The following is a 24680-nucleotide window of genomic DNA, read 5'->3' as shown; positions in this document are numbered from 1 at the left end:
AAATTGCTTATGCTGATGTGTGATGGATCTGCAGAAATTAACCGCGGAATACTATGGTGGGAACATCGGCAACTGCAACACCGTTGTCGAAGATGCAGAGGAATCCGTCGGGTACACCCGATGGTCCCAAAATTCGGGAGGAGAAAATTCGAGTCACGGTTCGGATGAGGCCACTCAACGGCAAGGAGCAAGCCATGTACGATCTAATTGCTTGGGATTGTTTGGATGAACACACCATCGTTTTCAAGAACCCAAATCAAGAAAGATCTGCAAATCAATACACCTTTGGTACTGTTAATCCTTTGTTCAACCTTGCTTTTTCTGAAGAGGAAGTGATGTGTGATTTTCTGTTCATAAAACGTATTTTTTCTCAAGTGGAAATTAGTTAATTTTTTTTTTTTTATAAATGGAAACTAATGAAAATAAACTTAGTTGGCAAGCCACGGGCTGGTAATGATTCTTCTAGAGCATTTATTGTTTTAATGTTTTATTTATTATTTGCTATGTTACAGATAAAGTTTTTGCTCCTACGTGCTCAACTCAGAAGGTTTATGAAGAAGGGACTAAAGATGTTGCTTTATCCGCGCTTTCTGGAATCAATGGTAACTTATTCTAAGCTAATCCTTGTATTGGAACTTTTCTATCTCCCTCCCCATCTTAACAGATTAAGGGCTCTTTTGGATCCATTCAACAATATCACTTTTTCTTGCAGCAACAATTTTTGCGTACGGGCAGACTAGCAGTGGTAAGACGTTCACGATGAGAGGCGTCACTGAAAGTGCTATTAAGGACATCTACGAGTACATTAGGAATGTGAGTTACTAATTTACTTTTGAATATGATAGATACCAAACTTTAAGTCAATTATCTTTGACTTTGTATAATGACAGGGTTGACGTGCACATTATGCATCTGTAAGAAAAAATGTAGAAAGGCTATTTATTATCGGGATCCTATGTATCAAGTCTTATTGCAGGGTTTGATGGTAATTGCTCGCAATCATGAATATATTTTTCTTTTTGTTTCAATCTTCACAGACACCAGAAAGGGATTTTATTTTGAGAATCTCTGCTTTGGAAATCTATAATGAGACTGTCATTGACCTTCTAAATCGTGAATCTGGTCCTCTTCGACTTTTGGATGATCCTGAGGTATATCTCACAGCTAAAACATCGACTGAAAGTCATCAATGGACACTTTTTTTAACATTTCTTTGATTTATATATTTTCTTTGGATACAGAAAGGGACTATTGTGGAAAAGCTGAATGAAGAAGTAGCTAAGGATGGTCAACATCTAAGGCATTTAATAGGCATCTGTGAGGGTAATTTAGAAATCTGGCTTAATTTAGATAAGCTCTCTCTCGAGTCGAGCATACGGTGTCATCATGTTTAGAAAATGTTTTAATATCTCACTGTTGCTGACGTTCCCTTTGTCACAAAGTAGAAGAAAATATGGGAGTTGTGGGCATTTTACACTAAGATGAAAAACAGTGATTATTTAGGTTATCGGCATAGTACTATTGTTCATGTAAAATATTGTATCTGCAGGACAAAGGCAAGTGGGAGAAACTGCGTTAAATGATAAAAGCTCAAGATCACATCAAATAATCCGGCTGGTAAGCTCAGCTGATGAAATATAAATATTCATTGTCACCATTTTAGACGATAATGAATGCATATTTCAGTATTTCAAATTGGTTAACCTTCTCATTTCTCTTCTTTAGCTAATTTTTACTTTACTACTCTGTAATAAGTATTTATACAATTTTATATGAATATTTTCAGACTGTGGAGAGCAGCCTTCGTGAAAGTTCAGGCCATGTAAATTCTTACATAGCCAGTTTGGTATGTTTTATTTAGTTAGTTTGACCTGACAATCTTGATAACAAGCTAGTAATACTGATGAATGATCATATCCTCTTAGAATTTTGTCGATCTTGCTGGAAGTGAACGCATCTCTCAAACAAATACATGTGGAGCAAGAATGAAGGAAGGCAGCCACATCAACCGAAGTTTGTTGACACTAGCCTCGGTCATCAGGAAGCTAAGGTCCGGTAACTGTAAATTTTGAAATATCCAATAGCATGTGGCTACCGTCGAATTGTTCTTCCACACAAGTCATGTTTACAATCAAACACTCTAGCAGTCCAGATCATTAAGCTGGAGAAAAATATACTAAGCAGCCCATTTGTTTATGTGTCAGCGTGTGTTTTTATTTTAAGAAATAAGTGTTTTTTAAATATAAAATATGTTTACAAATTTCACAATAATTAGATTTTTTTTTTAAAGTTAAAACCTAAAAATACTTTTTAATGTTTTTTTTTTTTTTAATTTATCCAAATATTGTGGAAGTTGGTTATTTTCAATATTATGATAAAGTAAAGACCTATAGTGCTATGTAATTTGATCAATACTCGAGTCTGATTTGGCTTTTGGAGTTTTCCTTTTATTTGCAGTGGAGGAAAACGTGGTCACATACCATATAGAGATTCAAAACTGACACGAATATTGCAGTCTTCGATAGGGGGCAATGCTCGAACAGCGATTATATGTACCATAAGTCCATCCTTAAGTCATGTGGAGCAAACAAGAAATACACTAGCATTTGCTACCAGTGCAAAGGAAGTTATTAATACTGCCCGAGTGAATTTGGTATGACTAAATATCTAAATATTCTCGTTCTTTATGTTACTACCCAGTCATACAGTTATATTTCCTAACAATTCGTTTCTAGATGGAAGTTTAAAGTTTGGTAGCTTACTGAAAATTTGCTAAATTGTCTAAATTGTAGATAGTAGCCCCCCTTGGTTTCTGATGATTCTTTTGTAGCCTATCCTATCCTCTACTAGGACTAGTCGCGAAGGGTATTTGTTTGATAGAATCAATTGAAATTGGATTGAAGATAGTGATGGATGCACATTTTTCGATAAAAGCATCCTGTCTTTTATTTAAGTGACAATTCTAAAGGACTCGCTTCTCTTCGTAATCACTTCTCAGTGAAATTCATCTTTTATTTCAAGAAGACACCTCATTGATTACACGCTTTCATATTTTTTACGAAAAAGAAAGTATGACGTTAAGAAAGCTGGTGATAATGGTTTTAAACAGGTAGTTTCAGATAAGACACTAGTAAGACAATTGCAAAAGGAAGTTGCAAGGCTTGAAGGGGAGTTACGAAGCCCCGAACTTTCTTCACATTCATGTCTAAGGTCGTTGCTAGCTGAAAAGGAGTTGAAAATTCAGCAGGTACAAAGTTCTTTTCTTGTTAGATAATGAAAGTCGCGTTTTAACTTCCTTTCAAATTTAAACTTGAGCTAAAAATTTTGAACTAACCTCCACTAGTCCGCTAGAGAGATAGATATTACAATGGTATTCTGTGGAATTCTTGCATTATCTCTTGCCTCCAGATGTGGTCAATGAATTCTATATAGCTAAACTGTTCAACATATAATTAATTAAATTTGGTAAACACAAATATGCAGATGGAGAGGGATATGGAAGACCTGAGGCGACAGAGAGACCTTGCGCAATCTCAACTCGATCTTGAAAGAAGAGCGAAGAAAGTTCAAAAGGTATTTGGAATGGTCATATCACATTAGTTTAACCTTATTTATTCTTCTGACTCGAATTATATAATTCTTGAAGGGTTCAAGCAATTATGGGCCCTCTAGTCAAGTTGTCAGGTGTCTTTCTTTTCCCGAAGAAAATGAATCAGCTAATGGTAAACATACTCCAGAGCGAAGAGAGGCAGTAGGCAGGCAGGCAATGCTGAAGAATTTATTTTCTTCTCCCGATCCATCCATACTGGTCGGTGAAATTCGGAAGCTTGAGCATCGCCAGCTGCAGCTATGTGAGGATGCAAATCGAGCACTTGAAGTTCTACACGAGGATTTTGCAACCCACAAACTTGGGAATCAAGAAACTGCTGAAACCATGTCAAAAGTACTGTCTGAAATAAAAGATTTGGTTGTTGCCAGCTCTAGCCCAGAAGAAATTGTGACTGCAGATAAGGCCGACCTGATGGAAGAGTTCAATCAGTTGAAAAATCAAGGGAACACCATTGCATCTTTAGAAAGGAAGCTGGAAAGTGTTAAAAAATCTATGGACAAACTAGTTGCTGCTTTTAGTGCCGAGGAGACTCCAGAGATCAAGACCCCGCTGAGGAGGAAGAAAATTCTTCCTTTCACTTTAAGCAACAGTCCCAACATGCAACATATAATACGCGCTCCTTGCTCGCCTCTCTCCTCTTCTCGTAAAGCAATGGAACATGAAATTGAGAACAGGGCACCGGAAAACAACATTGGCTTTGGCAGTGATACTTTTGGAAGGTTACATAAAGATACTCCGCGAAAGGAAGGTGAAAATTGTGATTCTCTTTTATCACGGGAAGGAAGCCCAGCTACACGGCAATCGAAATCAGTGAATGTGAAGAAGATGCAAAAAATGTTCACGAATGCTGCGGAGGAAAACATTCGGAGCTTCAGAGCTTATGTTACTGAGTTAAAAGAGCTAGTGGCGAAACTACATTTCCAGAAGCAGCTTCTGGTTTGGCAGGTGAGATTTCAAAATTTTCCTCTATTCATATGTTCTATATAGTGCTCTCGTATTCATTTTCGTCATCTTCGTAAGAATGTTCCTTGCATTGGGTTCGAGTTATTTGAAATTATAATGAATACCGAAAATTTGCAAGGTTTTAGTCATATCCATAGTCATTTCTGGCGCCTTGGTAGACGAAGGTTCAGTCCTAAGTCTATAATAGTGAAAAATTCATGGCCGAGATTAGCCTTTTAGGCGCTCGGGTAATTCATGGCCGTCATGTGGATAGATACTAGTGTCCTTTTCCCTACTAAAAATTACTAATTTGTAAGTTATTGTTGAATAACGAAAATTTTGACACACTTTACTGACCACTTATTCTTTCAGGTTAATTTGTTGCAGACAAATGCTTGTATTAAGTAACTTAAATAGTAATTCAATAATTTTAATAATATATAATAATGTTGATACTTACCTTTGCACGGATTTAGGTTTTGGAGCTTGAAGTAAACAAGTCTTTAAATGAAGAAATGGATACACCTGATCGATCTCCCTTACCATGGCATATACTGTTTGAACAGCAGAGAAAGCAAATTATCATGTTATGGCATTTATGCCACATTTCTCTCGTGCACCGGACACAGTTTTATCTTTTGTTGCGGGGAGATCCTTCTGATCAGATATATATGGAAGTTGAACTTAGAAGATTGACTTGGTTGGAACAGCACCTAGCAGAGCTTGGGAATGCTAGTCCTGCACTTCTCGGTGATGAACCTGCAGGTTGTGTTTCAGCAAGGTATGCGAGGGTCTTTGTAGTTCCTTTAAAAATATTTTTAATGTCTTTGATAATAATGCTCGTGTCTTTGCGAAAGGTTTATTTCAGAAAAAATTAATAGCAATTAGTACAGGGCCTGTAAAATGTTCCGAAATTTGTATTAATATTTTGGTGTTAATTAATCGTCAAATGCAGCATCAAGGCTCTGAAGCAAGAAAGGGAGTATCTATCTAAGAAGGTCAGCATTAAACTTACTGCAGAGGAGAGGGAACTACTTTATGCAACATGGGAAGTTCCTCCGGTTGGAAAACAAAGGAGGTTGCAGCTTGTGAATAAACTGTGGACTGACCCTTATGACATGCAAAATGTACAAGAGAGCGCTGAAATTGTATCAAAGCTCATTGATTTCAGCGCATCTGATGAAAACAGCAAGGACATGTTTGAATTAAACTTTGCAAGCCCTTATAACAAGAAAACATGGCCAGGCTGGAACTTCATATCGAATCTTTTAAATTTGTGAGCAAAAACTTTTGTAGCATTTTTAGTTGATAGAGCTGTTAAATATATATATTTCGATTATATAAGTTGCAATTTAGCGAAGAACCAAAAAAAAAAAAAAAAGTTTTTTTAAGAGCTTAAAATTATAAGTAACTTGAATTGCCTTGGAGGACAGTGCTTTGCCGATATAGTACAATATATGGAATAAATATGCAAACGGGCCCTCAATGATTAGGGTTTCTAAAATATTTAGGGCATCATTTAAGCCTCTAAACCCTAAATGATTAGGGCATCAAATTAATTTTTCTAAAGAAACTAACAAGTATGATAAGTTTCAAATTGAATAGCTATAAAAAAAGTAATTAAAAACAATTTAAGAAAAATTCTAAGATTATAAGCACTGTATGATTTATTTTAGAAAAATAAATTTAAAATTCAAATAAAAGTTGGGAAGAACATATTTTTTTAGGAGAAAAATATATTAACAAATAAGAATAAGGAAAGAGGTGAAAAACTCACTTCTTAACTTTTTTTTCACCTTGAGAAAAACTAAAAATAACTTTAGAGAACATGAGAGTGAAAAAGCAATCACAATGTCTACAAGTGACTATGAACATAATTATGAAAAAGAAAATATATCATACATAATTTTTAATTAGGGAAGTTAGTATTTATGAAACCAAAAAAATATATATAGGGATTAAATTTTCTAATACCACTCACTAAAGCCTATTAGAGAAAATTTTTAATTTTATACATAGCTTTAACATAGCTTGAGATGTTCAAAATTGAATGCAAGAGAAGAAAGAATTAGATTTAGAACAAGATTTAAGCATAATTTTGTAAGTATTGTCAGTGTTATTTATCAATTAAAGTTTAAGTTTTATTTTAATAATTTAGAATGATATTAAATATACATTTTATTAAAATAAAGTCAAATATTGATTGATCAAAAACATAAAAGTTTTGTCTTTAGTCTTATAAAAAGTTTTATATTCCAATTTCCCTTTATGAAAAATTTTCTCAGACTAACAATAATCATGAATTGCAAGAAAAATTAATTTAAACTTAAAAATACCTAGTAATCTCTTGCTTTTAAAAATGAATTTATAATTTTATATCACCCAATTTAATCCACCCCAAAACGTAAGTTAAAAGACGGATCCAATTATATTGGATTTGATGCTATTTTTTTTTCTTTAATATTTTTGTTATTAAAAAAACTCTTGACGTTTTTTTTTTTTTTTTTCTGAAAGCATAATAAGCCATCTTTTTTTCTTAATTTAATGATTTAACGATTACCTTTCCCCTCAGCGCTCAGCCTAATAAACGGGAAAAAGGATTTTGAAGTGTGCGTATAGCATTGGCATTGGCATTCCATTCCGTTGCCTGATGAACGAAGAGCCTTTGCTGTATTGAGTGGGCTAAGTAGGGTTTGAGTGCAATAGATTGATCCCTTCCATCGATATAATCCTCATATTCTTCCAGATCTCGCAAACTACGTCAACGATCAGGTCCCTCTTCCATCCTCATCTATTTATTCATCTTCCATGTTTCGCAATTCGCTTCTTCTTATTCTTTTCGTAAATATAAATCCTAGGTTTCGTGGAAGCCAATGGCAATTTACAACCCTATTCAAGTTGAATTTCTGATAAAACTTCCCAAATTTCCAGATTTAATGCTATTTAAAAAAAAAAATTCATTGATAAAATCCAACTTGATTTCGTCTTTTCAATTAAGTGTGTAAAACAGTAGAAGACAGCATATCAGTCAATTAAAAGGTGTGAATTTCTTCTAGATCGATGCGAACACTGAATAATTTATTTGTGCAGAGGTTATCAGTATTTTGTTGATGTTACTGTTGTGTTTATATATAACCATTTATATTTGTTTCAACTGTCTAATACTGTGAATGGGTGCAGTGATCTGTGTCTTTTGTTCACAGGAAGTGAGAACAATAAGCATCAAAATGGAATTGGCAGATAGAGCAGTTGGATTCCTATTATCCTTTATTAGCTTATCGATATTCACTTATTATACTTTCTGGGTTATCATCCTGGTTAGTAACTTGCCAAGTATTTTGAATGAATTATAGCTTTCCTGTTTTAACTTCCTAATATCTTGTTAATTGATCTTATGGTCTTTCAGCCATTTGTAGATGATGATCACTTTGTGCACAAGTATTTCTTACCCCAAGAGTATGCTATCCTAATACCAGTATCTGCTGGCGTGGCACTTCTTTGCTTCTTATGCATATTTATTGGATTCGTGATGCTTAAATCTAAAAAGAAGAAGGCTTAAATTTTTATTACCCTTTTGCCGCACAATTTGTGTTGAACTTTTGAAAAACATCGAATATTAAATGTATTTGCAACCATTTTACCTTTACCTTCTATTTCTTACAAAAACAAAGATAAGTTTTTTTCACCGTCTTCCCATGACATAGTTGTATGCGCCCATATTGTGCTTATTTGTTCGTTTTGCGCGGAACTACGTGGATGAGTTAAGTGAGTTGTGCTATAAATTTTTGTTACATTAGAAATTGTGAAAATGATCACAAAGAAAGGAGTATATACTCTTTTTAAAATAGTTAAAATACACACCACCAATGCTGCTAATTATAACTGAGAAAACGAACATATCAATATAGTTTATAAAAGTGAAAATGATGATGATGATGATGAAAATATCAACTAATATAGATGTAAGTGCCTAATATATTAGATTGATTTTGTTTTGACACAATTTGACTATAAATTTGATCTAATAGACTAAGAAGTGTTCCCTAATCCATTTAGAATTTCTCTAAAACTTAGCTTATATATATAAACTTTAGTGACTTAATCAATTTGAGCCGTAGCTTAATTGATTAGAGTTTTTTTTTTCCTTTAATTCTTCACGGAACAAAATGCACTTAATTGACACTCTCCATCGTTAATTTATTAGATGAATTTTAAAGTTTGCCAAACTTAAAACAGAATGAAGCCAATAAATTAGGAGGATTAAATGATTTATTAGCTTACGTAGATTTGACAAAATAATCAAATTTTTTATACATTTTTTTTTCTATTTTATTGCAAACCTTATTGATCGACTTTTATCACATGTAAACACTGTTCATGGTTAAACTTTATATAAAAGAAATAATAGAGAAAAATGAAGGAACATCATTCTAGATCAATCGTTAATACTAGTTCTAGAGCTCATCTTTCAAACTCTCCTACTTATGCTCTTTGAAGTGGTAAATTAACTCACGTGGGAGTTACGTTTAGTTTAGATTTAATTCATATTTTATTAGGATGGTTATATTAAGATTTCGTTAAAATTTGGTTATAGTCAAGATAATACACCCTATATTTTGATGAATAAGAATATTAAGAACAAAAAAAGCGTTTTTTAAGCTTAAAATTATAAGTAACTAGAAGAATTGCGTTAGTGGACAGGGCTTTGCCGAAATAGTACAATATATTGGATAAATATGCAAACGGGCCCATAAGGGTTTCTAAAAATATATTATTTAGCGCATTAGTGAAGGAAAAAAAATAAAAATTTAGAACATGTTTGATTTATATTTTAAAAATAATTTTTTATTTTTAAAAATTAATTATAATACAAATTTATATTAGAATTAATTTTTAAAAACAGAAATCAAACATTCTTAAATTTTCTAATACCACTCCCTAACACTTATTAGAGAAAATATTTAATTTTACACCTAAAGCTTGAATATACACCTACTTAATATTTTTAGAGATAACAAGTTTGAGATATTCAAAAATTAGATACAAGAAAAATAAAAATTAGAGTTAGAACAAAATTTAAGTATAATTTTTAAGTACTATTGATGCTGCTTATCAATCAAAATTTAAGTTTTATTTTAATAATTTATAATAATAAATATGAATATTTTAATAAAATAGACTCAAAATTTAATTGATAAACAGTATCAATAACATCTAAATAAACATTAAAATTTTGTCTTTAGTCTTATAAAAAATTTATATTCAAACTTTAATAATTAAATGATTTAACGATTACAATTTCCCCTCAGCGCTGAGCCTAATAAAAGGGAAGAAGGGTTTGGACGGGTATCGCACTGGCATTGGCATTCGATTCCGTTGCTGAATAAACGAAGAGTCTTTGTTGTGTTGAGGTTGCTAAGTAGGGTTTTAGTATCGCCGGAGAGAGAAAGATGGGAAGAGAAAGAGAGGCATCGAAACAACAACAGGTTGCTTACACTGTGGAACAGCTTGTTGCCTTCAATCGATACAATCCTGATATTCTTCCAGATCTCGAAAACTACGTCAACGACCAGGTCCCTTTTCCATTCTCCTCTGCTTATTCATCTTCGTCCCTTCGCAATTCGCTTCTTCTTCTTCTTCTTTCTGTAATTATTAAACCTAGGTCTTGTGGAAGCCAATGACAATTAACAATTATTGTCTCTTGTTACAGGTTTCGTCACAAACGTACAGCCTCGATGCCAATCTTTGCCTTCTTCGCCTCTATCAGGTATTTCCGTCGCCTTCCTCATCAATTTACCATTGGTTCTGAGATTAATTCATCAATGGAACTCATTAAGTGATTAGTGAGAAGTTACGAGTGATAGCTTGTTTGTTCATTCATTATTGTAGTTTGAACCTGAGAAAATGAGTTCCCAGATTGTTGCCCGCATATTGGTTAAGGTGTGTTTAACCGTTCTTTTTTTTTTTTTTTGCTTTATTAATTACCTTTGAACAGAAAGAAAGCATATGGCTGGGTAGTGCTCACATCTTTGTTTTTCGTTTATTCTTTTTGAACAGGCTCTCATGGCAATGCCAGCTCCGGACTTCAGTCTGTGTCTCTTTTTGATTCCCGAACGTGTGGTACGTTTCTCACAAATGATTATTCTTTTCTTTGTAGTAAATTAGTAGTTTTTTCTTGTTTTTGTGCAAATATAACTAGATATTTGAATAATTTAGTCACTCGAGTTATTTGAGTAAATAGGAGTTAATAATCATCTGCGATTTTATGATTTTTACTCAGTTAAATCTGGAAATTTTATGGGATTCTTATGAGTCTCTGGTATTTTTCTGGTTTTTGAGGAACCTTCTGTCTGAATTTGAAGTTGCCTGACTATATCATTGACGAATGCGATTCCTTCTTATGTGTGGCATTTTGATTTCTTTTTTTCATGATGATTTTTGTTTGTTATGAATGTTAGCAAATGGAGGAGCAGTTCAAGACTTTGATTGTTCTGTCTCATTATTTGGAGGTAAGCATTGGCTTTAGTTGCTCAAGTCTTATGCAGTTGTTTGAAATTAGAGATTAATACTAGCCTCTTCTTCAGACAGGAAGATTCCGGCAGTTCTGGGATGAGGCAGCAAAAAGTCGTCATATTGTTGAAGCTGTGCCAGGTAATTATATTTTATAATTTATGAAAAGAGAATTGGGTGTTATGACCAGATGTAACTGATAGATTTCACATCTCTATTAATTTTTATTTTATTTTTAATTTGGACACCTTGTTTCTGTTTTATTTAATTGTGCGCTGTCTTGTTAATTGGGTCTTGTCATTTGGAAGCCTTGTTACCCTGCTTGCCATGACAGTAAGCCTATATTATCTGAGTTGCGACAGATCTCATACAGTGTAAACTTTAACTGAATTTTGTCAGCTATTTACCTTTTATGAACTGATGCATGCTTTGTAATTTGCTGTTTCTATATTTCATGGCTGATAATATTACTTTTCCGGAAATAAGTGTAGATTTTCACTTAGCTTGATGAGGCTGGTTTTCTTCTTGTTGGGATTTGACACTGATTGAGCTTCATAACTTCAACAATTTTTTTATTTTTATTTTTGTTAATCCATGCTTATACAGTGGCTTAATTGGAAATTAATTGCAGGATTTGAGCAGGAAATCCAAGGATATGCAATCCATGTCCTCTCCTTGACTTACCAAAAGGTTCCTAGAACTGTGCTTGCTGAGGTATGCTTGTAATTTCGTACATTTGAGGCACTGGTTCATTATTACTGTAGTATTTTTCTGTCTCCAGCTAGTTGCTGCTAGTGCAAAATCTGGTGCATTTATTCTCTATTTGTTAATTGATCCATGTTTGATGTGATTTATACATTTAATAATTCAGTCAGACTATTTACCAGTGTTCTGGATTCTTTGAGGGAATGGTTAGTTGTGTGTGTGTGTGTGTTTTTTTTTTTTTTTTTTCACTTTCACATACCTGTATGATTGATTGTCAGAGAGGTTAGTTTCTTGTTACTTTGAAGTATTAGATTATTTATTGTGTGTTAAACTTTCATAGGCTATCAACATAGAAGGTTTATCCTTGGACAAATTCCTCGAACACCAAGTAGCCAACTGTGGTTGGGTTATTGAGAAAAGCCAAGGCAGAGGTCAACTCATTGTCCTTCCTAGAAATGAATTTAATGACCCAGCTTTGAAGAAAAACACTGCAGATAGTGTACCATTGGAGCACATTACTCGCATCTTCCCTATTCTTAGCTAATTTTTGTATCGCAAACTGCAGATTTTCTTTCCCTGAAGGAGATATGTGAATTTGAGATTAGTCATTTTGCAGTCTGTCTGCCTTCCCCTTGGATGCTTCAATTTAAGAATTAGTGGACAGCTATTTAAGTTTACTCATGTTTTGTATACATGTCTGAATTTATTTGCTTTGATGTGCTTTATTATTCGTTGAACAGATAGCGTTCTCTCTTTACCGTTCCTTTCAAATTTGCTGACTAGTTAGGACAGGGTTTGTATTCACAATATACATTTTAGGAGTTGTTAAAGAAGAAATCCGGAGTTGGGAGTTGAAGGGGTAAAGAGACGTTTTCTAGTATGGACACGGCATGGTGGCAGTACGTGCGATAAATACTCCTATCTTTTTTAAGAGAATTAAAGATCTAACGGAGACCTACGCGCTATATATTATAAACTTATACGGTACTTGAAAGTATTACAAATACTAAAAGGGTCAATTGGCAATTTATAGTCAATTTATATTATTAAATGAATGAATATCTTAATTTATATAGGTATAAAATTTATAATAAATAAAGGGGTAAAAATTTAGCAATTAATCTATATAAAAATTAATGTTAGCATTAAAATAAAACATCCTAAGATAAAGAATATTGATAATTATTTTTTACAAAAAGAATAGAAGGGAATAATCCATTTGAGGTGAATTATTTAATGGGAAAATTTTAAATGTTACTTGTGCAAGTTTATTTCTTTAATTTGTAGGGATCAAATAGTAAGTTTATCCAGATTTCGATTTGCTTAGTAATGTTTTCAACTTGAGAAATTACTTCTGCATCTTTGTTTTATCCCTAAATGTTTAATGTTAAGCTAAATTCCTTTAATTGTGCCAAGTTGATAATGCAACTCTTTTAAGGTGCGCAAGCATGCTTTGACTTGAAAGAAACTTCTTAAAACTGGGCTGATTGATCAAATAATAAATAAAAAAAACTCCTTGATAAGTATGGCATTTATAGTTTTACATAAAAATTCAGAAAATATCACAATGAATAGATACAAGATATTTTGAAATGAAATGAGTTGAGCAACGAATTGAACTGGCATGATTCAGTTAGTCGGACTAAATCGTATTAAATCAAATAAATGCTTAATTCACTGGTTAACGGCGCTGTAGCGCAAGGCGCCACTCGATACACGCTCAAAATTTAAAACAAGTTTTAAGAGCTTGAAGGGCATTGCTCCTCGTAAGAACTTCAAAACATCAACTCGAAAGAACCGCACCAAGGCAGAAGCAGATTAGTGTGACCATGCGTATGAGTGCTACTACTACATTATACGTTACAATAAGCAAAGTTATTTAAAAGAATCAATTTATCTACAATTCTAAAAGTAGAGCTCCCAGAACCACGGTAATGATATTTACAAAAAGTGCGCCTACTATAACTGGGGAAAGAGGATGGAAACATTGAAGTTCAGGAAAACAACCAAAAAGAGAAGACAGCAAAGAATTTTACAACCACATGCTATGCACTATTTTCTACTATGCTTTCAGGACTTGACTGAGACTTCCACAACAGACTTAATGCTGCCGCATGTCAACCCCAAGAATGATCGCACCATACAGAGCCCAAAATGCTTGATTCTTTCCTTTACCCGGTTCCTTATGATAAGCTCTCTCTAGTCTCTTCTAATCAGCATCTTTTAGACCAAGCCAAAAAAATGTCACCTATATATTAGTGCAAAAGATCATATGCAAAACTTCAATGGCAAAGTGTCTGTCCATATGTCACCCAGTTTACAAAAGTATCTGGAAATTCCTCCGGTGCATTGGACTCTGCATTTGTGTAGGATAACTCTGGTTCAGTCTGCTCCCTTCCCTGAGAATACTGCAAAGAATTAGTATGTGAATTCTGCAATAACAGCCAAGCAATTTAAGAAGTCAAACATATTACTGTAGGATAACTCATGCAATCCTAATGAATGCTAATAGATCATTGCGCAACGTTCGCTGAATACTTAATCTGTCGTCAGATCAGAGTAAAACCTACCTCCAAGAACAGTATGAACTGTATATCATTTTTCCTACCATAACAATGAGCTCAAAATTCATGACACAGAGCTATATACACTGCATCTTGTGAATGAAAACTAGTATGGATAATTAGAGGATTAAATCTATTACATATCCACAGGTATGAATGCACAAAGAATATACAGGAATGAGGAATTTATGAATGTCGTATTAAACTACATCAGAAGGGGTGGGTACCTTTAGGCTGGAGCTCCCCCAGTCACTAGTGGAGGCAGTTGTTTCTCCTACAATCATTCCATTGACAACATTTTCTGAAGAAACTCCGGCAATTGGAGAGTTGGTAATTGAAGATCTGCATTCAGTATAAATTGGCCTCAAAACTAAACATACATTTTGGATAAAACAATAACATAAAACCAGAAAGAAGGAAAGAAACATGGACAAATTTTGTACGAGTACATGATATACCCAAGATAGTAGTGACACGGATATCCACACCCAAAATTCATAATTCTTAATAATATTTTTTCTCATCTAATAAAATATCCCTGCAACAAGACGTTTCTAGGTACTTGCACAATTGCTTCATTAGAAAGAATTACCTTTCAAATGGCTCTTCTTCACATGAATTTCCTGAAGAAGATAGCCAATCCAGATCAACAAAGTTGGAGCAGCTGAAGGAATCTCCATGCTCAGAATAGTAAATATGTTCGCTTTCCAGGTAGCGCTCTCTTTGCATGTCTCCAAAAAGCTGTCTCCGAGGCATTGAGGGAGTGAACCTACACAGACAAAATGAATTGTATATCACACATACAGACTCAATGAAGAAAATGAAACAGCAATGGCAGAACATGACATCGTGCGAGCAGGAAGCCTGAGTTTCCATTTTGTATTGGGACAGTATGATCATTAACACATTTGGGATTACAAATTGCAGACTTTGTAATTGGGCATTTCAACATAAAAACACAGCTGAGGACAGAGAAAAGAGCGGACCATTACAAATAGAATAATTCTTTCCCATCTTTCAGAAATTATTTATTATACAGAAAAGGCCTGCTATGAGAAGGCAAAATTTTTCCAGATTAAGGTAACTAATAATGCCAGTAAGAAAGAGACATTATATAAAATGAGTGAAAAAGAGACCATGTCTAAAATGGAATATTGATTATCTACAGCCTCCTGAATACCTTGAAACAGATTACACATCACAATTTCAAATTAATACAGGATTCTAACCTTGAAAGTGAAATGTCACACTCAGAAGTAGATATTTCAGGTGATGACTCACAAAAACCCTTGCTTCCTTCTCCTGATCGGTCTGGTAAACCTGGGTTTGAGAATTTTTCGTGCTTGGAATTTGGGGCTGACATAGGTGTAGAACTTTCATCAAGAATGTTTCCATCTGAGAAGGATCTTTTGAAAAATGACCTAAAAAAGACAAATTTCAAAGTTACCATTAGCTGCAAAGACAGGAACTTTCAACACACATGCTTCAGTCATCATCATATTTGCAACAAGCCCAATGATCATGAAATATCAACAAACACATATCAGTTGAGATAAGCATAAAAAGTAAACATGATTTCATCAACTTCTGTGCAAATGATGGCTTTGGTTTGACTTGGATGATCATCCACCTCATTTTTCTTAATACTCTCTTGCCTTGTCACTTCTCTGCAGCTTGTCTTCCCCTCTCTAGCCTCCCTCCCCCAAAATTTAGAACCACAATCTTTCATTGTCTATTGGTTGTTGGGAGTTTAATTTGGGCCCATTGACTTTTGTCTTGCAAGGGAACTACTTTCTATTAAATTTATCAGTTTGGGGTTGCCACCTTGGAGCAGTTTCTCATGATACAGTTTGAAGATTATGACAGGAATAAGGAGCCTAAGAATGTATGATGCGTGTGATCAATGCTGTCTTCTAGCCTTATTAGGTTGGAGAGAAAAGCCTGCATTTTTAAGATGTCTCTTGCCTGTTACCTTGGTTATTGAATTGGAGTATGTTTATTGCATCTCTTTAGTGCTCTGCTCATGGCTGCAGTAAGGATTTTTCTGTTACTGAAATACAAAGAGATTGGAGATCTTTACCACATTTTCTCTCTCTTTTTTCTATATTTATTTTTTAAAGTTAGGAGGATTTCTCATCCTACCCGACTTGCTTTTTCCATCCTAGTAATAATCTTTAAAGAGACAACAAATGAGAACTAAAGAAAAAGAAGCCATGTCTAACGTGTATCATCAGACACTCGACAATTGTACTGTTGACTATCCCACACCTCAATTTAGTACCCTAGGGATCCAAATTCCAAGTACAATCATTTTAATATTTGACACTTGATACACACTTCCTATAAACTCTTAACACATACTAGGCATATCCTAGCTATATTATCACATATAACTTTAAATTTGACGTCTTTGCACTTATATCTATATCTCTGTCCCTCTATTAGCTGCCTACCACATCTCTTCATCCTGTCTTCTCTTCCAAAAATTATTTTTTTTGTTGCTTCTCTCCCAATATCTATTGGATGCAACAATTTCACCCTAGGTCCTTTTTAACCAATATCAACCTTTGTTTATACTTTGCTTCTCCAAGCATCAATGATGGTGTCTGTCCCATAGATCATGATGTAGAAAATATGGAAGGGGAACGTAAACTATGTAAATTCCAGATAAAGAAAACCCCAATGCAAGATCTTCAATCAAGGACCAATTCATAGAAGGTTACAAAATAAAAGGCATTTGATTCCATAAATCATACTCAAATACCTTGCATCATCATCTCCAAGTCTCACTGCATCATAGTGCTGATCTGAACCCAGTTCCCATAGAGCAGGCTTACCCTGTTGTGGCTGAAAATGCCCCAGGAATCTGCCAAAATGAACAGAAAGATCATCCCATGATTAGAAGAGCATAATCAGTTAAGATTACAAAGGCATCTTTATGAACACACAATATATCACAAAAGTACAGGCCGCCAAAAAATAGTATGACAAAAGCAGAAAAGCTGCTACAATTATAGAGGACAGAAAGACATGCAAAAGGAGTGAAAAACTTTGCTGCGTTGTCATTGTTTCATTTTTGTTTTGCAGTGTTTGAGGAAGATTCCTAATCCTACTGTGTTATCTTTCTTTCTGTATAAAAATTTCTTGTCCAGTACAAAACTCCCTCTAACAGAGAGATGGAGAAATAGAAAAGCAAAAACAATGAATCAAAAAATCCATTTGGGTATTGGAAAAACTAGGAGCCATATAGAAAAAATTGAAAAATGCATGACTGTAGAACATACACATTGATTGCATCTTGTTTCATAGCATCCATGTATGCATTGCTGTAATAGCGTTGAAGAGTCCTAAAAAACTCCTGAGACTGTGTTGCAGCTCTCCACTGGCCCCTCCTCTCAGAGAAAATCTGCATAGAAACAAAAGTTAAAGAACAAAACAATCAGAAAAGGGTAAAAACACATTATACCAATGTACAGTGAAGTCGTATGAGGCAAGAAAATCCCATGACCGCTGCTAGTATACCCATTTAACAGTAAAGTATATAATAGGCAGGAAATAAAGAATAATCTAACAGATAGACCAACCCATCAGTGGATTAACCGATTCTCGTTAAAGCAAAATTAATTCTAGTTTCTTACATTAAGCATGACCAGAGATAATTACTGATAGTCACACCTGTATTCAATTTTCTCTAGAAATGACACAAGGAATCAACACAGGATAGCAGTCCATTCATACAATACCAACAAGAAAGCTAACAAGGGTTCAGACAACACAATTAGATAGCTATGAACTGTGGTTAAAATAAAGAGGTCTACTTTCTCTATCCCCAAAAGAGAAGGTTGATGATTATCTTACCATCATAAAGTGTAAGCCCCACAATAATATTTATTAAAAACAAATTTATTCAACTGCCTTCAAAGGTAATTAAGAAAGAGAAAGAGCTAGCAAAAATTTAGTTTCCAAGCTATGTTAGAATATGCAACTGAGGAAATAGTAATGAACCAGAGTTACAAATCACCTTGTTGTGTGCAGCAGAACCACCATACTGATGTGCAAGTGTATCACCCATCCGCTCATAAAACCCCATCAAATCATCAGCTACAGGATCATCAAGGTCAATTTTTGGGTGGTCAATAACTGCCAGAGCGTGGAGCTGGTGGCCAAGAGCAGCCAACCCATATGCATATTGCGCAACATTTGTGCGATCCAAGCAGTCTATGCAGTTGGTCCTAAGCACTCCCCTCTGCAACATGGGTTGTTTGACAGAATGGTTTTCACTGGGAACATTGTTTCCTTCACTTGGTTTCCTCTCTAAATTGTCATCCTCCTTATCATCATCATCATGATTTTTAGTAGGTGAAAAAGTTCCCTTATCAACATTGCTACATGCAAAACTTAAAATTAATAAACAAAAAATGTTAGTAGAAGAACTTTAGGTATTTCCTCTGTCCATCAAACATTAAATGCCCTTTTTCATCAATACTGTTTGGTTTATATCATTGTTCTTGTCTTTTCCTCAAGACATTATACAAGTATATGGGCAGAAAATCTAAGAAATGGTGAAAAAGATAACTGGAAGAATTGAAACAAAATGAAAAAAACTTACTCTGTAATTGGCCACTTAACACATTCTTCTAGTCTCAAGGTTGGTGTCACTTGGCAATAGAAAAAACCTGTTAATGTCAAGGCATATGCAGCCACTTTGCCAAGAAGCTGCAAGACATTTGTAGCTTTGCTGGAAGTGAAATACAAGGCATACTTTTGAATCAGCTTCATCAGAAAACGTATTGTAATTTGTTGAGAGGGATAGAATTATATAATGAAAAAACCAACCTCTGAAAATGTTTGTGCAGATCCCAGTGAAGGAATCTAAGTCTGTTCTCCTCGGATAAATCTTTATTAATGAAATCTATGGCATTAGCAAACTCCGAACGAAGTATGGACTCACGAGGCTTTTTCTCATGCGTCTGGTGGTTAAAAGAAAAAACTTATCAATCCCCCAAATGTCTTATAAAAAATGAAACAGTTGAAATAATGAGGTCTGGGTAAGGAACAAGAAAAGGAGATAATATGGACTCAAAAAGAATAGGATTGCTAAGTTGTATTATGATGTTAAGGTTATAATAAATACTAATGCAATAGTCCCATAGGTTATCCTAATCTATCATGCATCATTCTCTTCCTTTAAATATTTTGTAGATATGTTCTAAAAAATCAACATAAGACAGTACATTCCATTAGGAGAAGACTTGCACTTTGTCATTATTATATTGCCCTCTTTACTTTATTTTGACAAATATTTTATAACAAAACTAGTGAAGACAATCTAGTACAACGTTAATACATGTCAACTCAACCAAGATACAAGGAAATTGAATGCTCAGGAATTCAGATAATGGAAAGTAATAAATTGCGGGAAACAAATTCATTTCCTTTAAAAAAAAAAGAAAGAAAAAGAAGATTACCTTTATTAAATTCAAAATAATAATGGGGTTCCCATATCTTTTGACAAGATTTTCAAAATGAAGTCTGGTGGCTTGATAATTCTGATCCTTCTTTGATACTGGAGAAAAATAAATGAATACATAAGTAAAAATATGAACACCACTGCATCAAAGTAGAAAATATAAGAGAAAAATAACTCTAGTTTTACAATATTAGCAAAATGGGAAGACATACATATAATATCTGGTTTAATATTCAGTTTTGAAGTTTCCTGTGACCAGAAAAGAGGGATTGAACCACGGTTCTGGATGATAGAGCTTATTTGGATGGGAAGTCCTTCTGGAACATCCTCAAAGACTATTTGTTCTGTCTCAACATCATTTGCTACTCTGCCCCTCTCATTAACGCCTCGCCTCAAATACCTATGCACAATTAAATAAATGAAGCTGTAAATTATACACATAATTATTGCAAATATGTATCCATCCTTTCTACCATATCTATCCTTCAAGATGCTGCTTCTTTATATATATATATATATATTCACACACTTATGGTGACAGAAAATCTGGCTTAACAATTGCGTTCAGGTTTCCAGTCATGGTCAACTTTGCAAAGCTAACAAGAAATTTAATATTCTGAAAAGACTGTGTTTAGAGTTTACCTCTACCTTCTCACTTTTCTTCAATACCCACATGGAAAACACAGACACATACAGTTGAATTTAGATGGGGAGATAAAGAGAGGCGAGAGAGAACAGAATTTTTTAAAGATAATTTAGAAAATGAAAACCTTTCTTATTCAAGAGGATTTAGTTTTGTACATAGGTTTGACAAATCTTCCATATATATAGTCCCTTAATAGACTTAGTGAAGACTACTTCCTAGGTTACCATTAATTAATTGCAACTTCCTAGACACTAATATCCATGAGTACTAAATGCATTTTATCATGTGATACATGAACATACTATTTCCTAAACTAATACTAAATCCAATTTTCAACATATGCCAGCATAAGAACACAAAAGATAGATTATTCTCTGGGACATTCCCAATCGTATACTCATTCAATATTCAAACTGCAAAGACGTAGAGACAATTCAAAACAACTAGAAAATACCAAAAAAAAAAAGAAAAGAAAAGAAAAATGACCAGAATATAACTGTATAAGGATGAAATCCTCAGCACAATAAGGGTACAACCATCAGAGGATACCTAAGTTTACAAATAGTCAAATTATAGAATCAGATGCCAACTGGAGGATATGCAGCATGTTATCACATTGGAAAATAACTCAATGCTGTAATGTGTTTGGAATGAAAATATGATGAAATTAACGGACCTAGTGCCAGCATAATGACGGGATCGTCTTGCAATGAGTGTAAGTACGAACTCCCGTCTAGATATCATAAGTGTTTCCTGACAAAGCCACCAGATAGCCATCAGATATTCAAGTGCAGGATGACAAAAACTTGAATTAAGCAGGAATCAGATACTTAACAACATTAATCAATCAAAGAATACAGTATCCAATGGAATTTTGCATTTATCTGCACCTGTTTAAAAAAGCCGTACACTAGTGCAACTGTCCAAATAGTATTCTGGAGGTGATTCCTAATACCTCGAGTTAAAAACTCATTCCAAACAAACATGGTCTCATAAAGAACATGGCCTGTCTCACTATCACACATGTTCCTTTGAAGACTACGCATAATGTGATATGAGTAGCTGAAAAAGAAGTCCTTTGTAAGGTCGACCATGCATAGGAGCTTCTTGTACCTAAAAAATCAACAAAAAATGAATATAATATAAAACCTGATAATATAAATAGAATAGAATGGTAAAATTTGACTTAAGGCCAAAAAAATTTGTTAACATTCAAAGATGGTTTTAAGAATAGGAACCACATGACGCTTCTAAAATATAAAAAAATTCATAATAAACAAAAGTCTAATCATAATTAAGTTTTCCTCAGCAAATCAATGTACTTCTTTGACATGTAGCATTTATATTTGAATCAAACAGAAGGGATGTAATTATATAATTTTAACATGAAATTTGCACTAATTTCTAAATTAACTTAAAGGTTGTTAAACAGAAGAGACTTGAAGTAATTTAAAAATTGGATAAAGGGAAAGAAAATGAAAGACCATTAGAAATCCAGGTAAATTAAAACATAACTTAAGCTTTTTTTTTTTAATAGTCAAAGGAAACAGTGGAAAGATATAATATCAGCATTCAAATTGAAAATAAGAAAATAAATATATTTATATTAATATGAAAATATATGATGAGCATCACTTGCGCAATCATTCAGCTTTTTCATGAAAAGTACAACTAATATAACACGCAAGGTTGTAAAGACCTGTTTTCATTTTTAGAATTGATGATGTTAGATCGAACTGAAGAATTTGGCAATGGAATCATCTCGCTCTTTGAGACGGCATATACTGCATGACCACATATTGCACCAATTTGCCTTCTTTTCGTGATAAGCAGCATGTAGTAAGGCCCCAAAAATTTGATGAAACCTAGAAGCAGAATAACATATCAAGATAAAATTGATAATTGGTCAACAGGAAAGTGGACAAGACATTATGGATTTACATACCAACAATTCCATAACAAGTTGTAACAAATTTCAAACCACCGGTGGACTTGTTCCCCTCATGTATACGTCTCAAAAGATCAGAACATTCACTTTCTGTATATGTGGTTGAATCTTCACGCACATTTAGCTCAGAAGGATCTTGACGGTCAATCTTTAATACTCTCCAATATGTCCTACTCTTGTCCCTTCCTATCATGTAAAAGTTCTGCAGCATAAAACATTAAAAAAAGAAGTTGAAAAGTAAATATTTTAAATAAAAGAAAAGCATGATAGACACTGTAACTCCAAAACACATCCAATTTTGTAACTCAATTTTCCCAAATGGGATATCCCAAGCTTAATGGACACATTGGATTACACAGGGATGATAATTCCATACAGCCAAGCATCTAAAGCATGACGAGAGGCTGAAGAGGACCCACTTTCAAAGTTAAGATAAATGACATATCCCACTTTAAGGTAAAGAGGAACTCTGAAACATCCACGTGGATGCTCAAATGCAATGGCATAAAGATATCATTCTGAAGCATTTCAGAAAGGCAAAAGCCATATATAAGAATATTAAAGTAGGAATAGAATTGGAATTTAATCAAAACATGGCATGAAGCAACCAAGTTAGGTACTTCTCTTCTTTCTAACTGATTCTTATATTGTAACGTAATCGATATAAGGAAGCTCAAAACATATATTGCAGCCTATCATCCTTAAAGAAATCCAATTCATTGGATGACTAGGTGGTCAGGTCTCTTCCAAAAACATTCAACACAGCTACATAAAATTAAGAGCCAACTTTGACGCAATGGTGCACAACTACGATAAAAAAAATGCCTAATAAAACGTGTTACAGATCACTGTACACAAATATGAACAAGAAACAATTGCATTGACAATACTTTTTGTGATTAAAATCATTCACATGTACTTTCTAATTTCTACAACACAGAACAAGTAAATCACATGACAGAATCGAAGAGATCCTCATCCCTTACAACAAGTAGAAACAAAAAACTATAACAATAGTTGCAAAACAGTCGAAAGAAGAAGAAAAGGGCATTACCGATCGAGTCTCATATAGCCTAAATTTCTGCATACAAAGATTGGAAGGAGGAGGAGGGGTTTCGTCAGAGGCAGAAGGAGAGTGAGAAAAAGGTTCCTTCTCTGACGATGCCATGACTTTCTGTATGATACTCAGATCCCCCGAGCCTCAGGCTCAGGGAAACTACCAAACTGGCATGCAAAGAGTGCCAAATTACCAAAATTCAGAATCAACACAATGCAAAAATCCCACAACCCAAAAATACAATCCCATATCCTGAACTCTAGGCTGCTTCAGATACAGCATTATTTCCCAAAACTGATTTAAAATTATTGATCTTTCTTCATCCCCTCAGCTTCGCCACCTTCTCCAACCAGAACCGCCACAACCATCACTGCCACCGCCTCTGCTTCTGCTTCGCCTATCTGCTACAACCAACCACGACCCACTGTTCCTCACTCAAGCTTCCACATACCCAGATCGAAAAATCGCCACCCCAGAAAGAAAAATTGAATTTTTTTATTTTCTTTTGCTTGTAAAAGAATGGATCACGTGTTGGTACACTCGCATACAGAGAATCACAGCATGTGGGTATTTTGAAAATGGAATCTTTACGCGGAAGGGAACGAGAAACGATGAGAAGATCGAGCAGAGAAAAACTGGGTGAAAATTTAGAAGAAAGAAGATTTGGGAGGTTCGAGAACAGAAAGGTTGGAACCACGGGAATAGGAACAAGAGCTGCTAATTATTGATTCAATTTCTTTTAAAAAATGAATATATGTTTTTAATTTTACTTTTTAAATAATGAAATTTTCAGTCGATGAAAAGGAGAGGGGGAAGGAAGAAGATCAGATCCAAAGAACAAATCAAAACCACAACATCGAATTTAAATAAGTAAATAAACTAATATTTAATGTGTGAATTCTACGTCCACACATTGAAAATTCGACAGAAAAAAAACGAAAAAGAAAAGAAAAAAAAAAGGAACGCGTATCTGAAATAGCAATGTTACAATTATTATTTATCGATTATTGATAAGAAGAATGTGTATTGCAAACGTAATTGGTAACAATTAAATACGTAACTAGTTGTCTCTTCTTCTTTCTCTTTTTTTCCTTACAAATCCAATTTATTATTCATATTCAACGACCGACGTAAATGTGAAACGTGTCATCTAAATTAGCTCGCGACGGCTACTCGAGAAGATGAATGAGAAACTAAATTTACAATTATTCAATCTTAATTATCGTTC

At 34.1% G+C, this 24680-nt stretch overlaps 4 protein-coding genes across 7 annotated transcripts; 3 read left to right on the top strand and 1 right to left on the bottom strand.

Moving 5' to 3' along the window:
• The first annotated feature begins 53 nt into the window (after nt 1-53).
• LOC113874718 (kinesin-like protein KIN-7B) lies at nt 54-5832 on the top strand. Its single transcript, XM_027512933.1, has 14 exons — nt 54-288; nt 513-602; nt 713-813; nt 1038-1151; nt 1242-1323; nt 1550-1617; nt 1787-1846; nt 1926-2050; nt 2458-2653; nt 3110-3247; nt 3484-3573; nt 3647-4555; nt 5029-5333; nt 5508-5832. Exons 1-14 carry the CDS (start codon nt 54-56, stop codon nt 5830-5832), a joined length of 2838 nt encoding a protein of 945 aa, XP_027368734.1.
• Nucleotides 5833-7153: 1321 nt separating this feature from the next.
• LOC113847077 (dolichol-phosphate mannose synthase subunit 2) lies at nt 7154-8249 on the top strand. Of its 2 annotated transcripts, none has more exons than XM_027475934.1 (3): nt 7154-7324; nt 7733-7869; nt 7959-8249. In XM_027475934.1, exons 2-3 carry the CDS (start codon nt 7780-7782, stop codon nt 8109-8111), a joined length of 243 nt encoding a protein of 80 aa, XP_027331735.1. In that variant the 5' UTR covers nt 7154-7324; nt 7733-7779; the 3' UTR covers nt 8112-8249. The 2 variants fall into 2 exon arrangements, with proteins under 2 accessions (XP_027331735.1, XP_027331734.1); XM_027475933.1 differs by having other exon boundaries at nt 7156-7324; nt 7756-7869.
• A 1604-nt stretch (nt 8250-9853) lies between these two features.
• Nucleotides 9854-12626, top strand: LOC113847076 (eukaryotic translation initiation factor 3 subunit K). Its single transcript, XM_027475932.1, has 8 exons — nt 9854-10125; nt 10263-10319; nt 10442-10492; nt 10610-10672; nt 11011-11061; nt 11137-11203; nt 11694-11776; nt 12108-12626. Exons 1-8 carry the CDS (start codon nt 10003-10005, stop codon nt 12309-12311), a joined length of 699 nt encoding a protein of 232 aa, XP_027331733.1. The 5' UTR covers nt 9854-10002; the 3' UTR covers nt 12312-12626.
• LOC113847074 (phosphoinositide phosphatase SAC3) lies at nt 12580-24420 on the bottom strand. 3 transcript variants are annotated; one of them, XM_027475929.1, is made up of 16 exons: nt 23450-24420; nt 22393-22597; nt 22147-22312; nt 21338-21560; nt 21124-21200; nt 20014-20201; nt 19800-19897; nt 19168-19301; nt 18941-19069; nt 18353-18728; nt 17616-17737; nt 17096-17197; nt 15561-15752; nt 14924-15100; nt 14559-14673; nt 12580-14166 (listed from the first exon to the last, which is right to left on the bottom strand). In XM_027475929.1, the coding sequence occupies exons 1-16, from the start codon at nt 23561-23563 to the stop codon at nt 14050-14052; spliced, it is 2535 nt and encodes an 844-aa protein (XP_027331730.1). In that variant the 5' UTR covers nt 23564-24420; the 3' UTR covers nt 12580-14049. The 3 variants fall into 3 exon arrangements, with proteins under 3 accessions (XP_027331730.1, XP_027331731.1, XP_027331732.1); XM_027475930.1 differs by having other exon boundaries at nt 18353-18716; nt 23450-24256; XM_027475931.1 differs by having other exon boundaries at nt 22393-22581; nt 23450-24255.
• Nucleotides 24421-24680: the final 260 nt, after the last annotated feature.

The sequence above is a fragment of the Abrus precatorius genome, unplaced genomic scaffold (genome assembly GCF_003935025.1).
Source record: "Abrus precatorius isolate BTA unplaced genomic scaffold, Abrus_2018 Scaffold8, whole genome shotgun sequence".
In the NCBI taxonomy this organism is placed as follows: domain Eukaryota; kingdom Viridiplantae; phylum Streptophyta; class Magnoliopsida; order Fabales; family Fabaceae; genus Abrus; species Abrus precatorius.
The sequence above is the reverse complement of the archived record's forward strand: the minus strand, read 5'-3'. Positions and strand labels throughout refer to the sequence as shown.

Coding starts and splice junctions, on each gene's coding strand:
- LOC113874718 (XM_027512933.1), top strand. CDS start 54: ATGGTGGGAACATCGGCAACTGCAACACCGTTGTCGAAGATGCAGAGG. Junction 1,618..1,786: donor CACATCAAATAATCCGGCTG/GTAAGCTCAGCT, acceptor GAATATTTTCAG/ACTGTGGAGAGCAGCCTTCG. Junction 1,847..1,925: donor ATTCTTACATAGCCAGTTTG/GTATGTTTTATT, acceptor ATATCCTCTTAG/AATTTTGTCGATCTTGCTGG.
- LOC113847077 (XM_027475934.1), top strand. CDS start 7,780: ATGGAATTGGCAGATAGAGCAGTTGGATTCCTATTATCCTTTATTAGC. Junction 7,870..7,958: donor CTTTCTGGGTTATCATCCTG/GTTAGTAACTTG, acceptor ATGGTCTTTCAG/CCATTTGTAGATGATGATCA.
- LOC113847076 (XM_027475932.1), top strand. CDS start 10,003: ATGGGAAGAGAAAGAGAGGCATCGAAACAACAACAGGTTGCTTACACT. Junction 10,673..11,010: donor TTTTGATTCCCGAACGTGTG/GTACGTTTCTCA, acceptor TATGAATGTTAG/CAAATGGAGGAGCAGTTCAA. Junction 11,777..12,107: donor CTAGAACTGTGCTTGCTGAG/GTATGCTTGTAA, acceptor AAACTTTCATAG/GCTATCAACATAGAAGGTTT.
- LOC113847074 (XM_027475929.1), bottom strand. CDS start 23,563: ATGGCATCGTCAGAGAAGGAACCTTTTTCTCACTCTCCTTCTGCCTCT. Junction 20,202..21,123: donor CGTCATTATGCTGGCACTAG/GTCCGTTAATTT, acceptor AATTGTGCATAG/GTATTTGAGGCGAGGCGTTA. Junction 14,167..14,558: donor GGGGGAGCTCCAGCCTAAAG/GTACCCACCCCT, acceptor CAGTATTCTCAG/GGAAGGGAGCAGACTGAACC.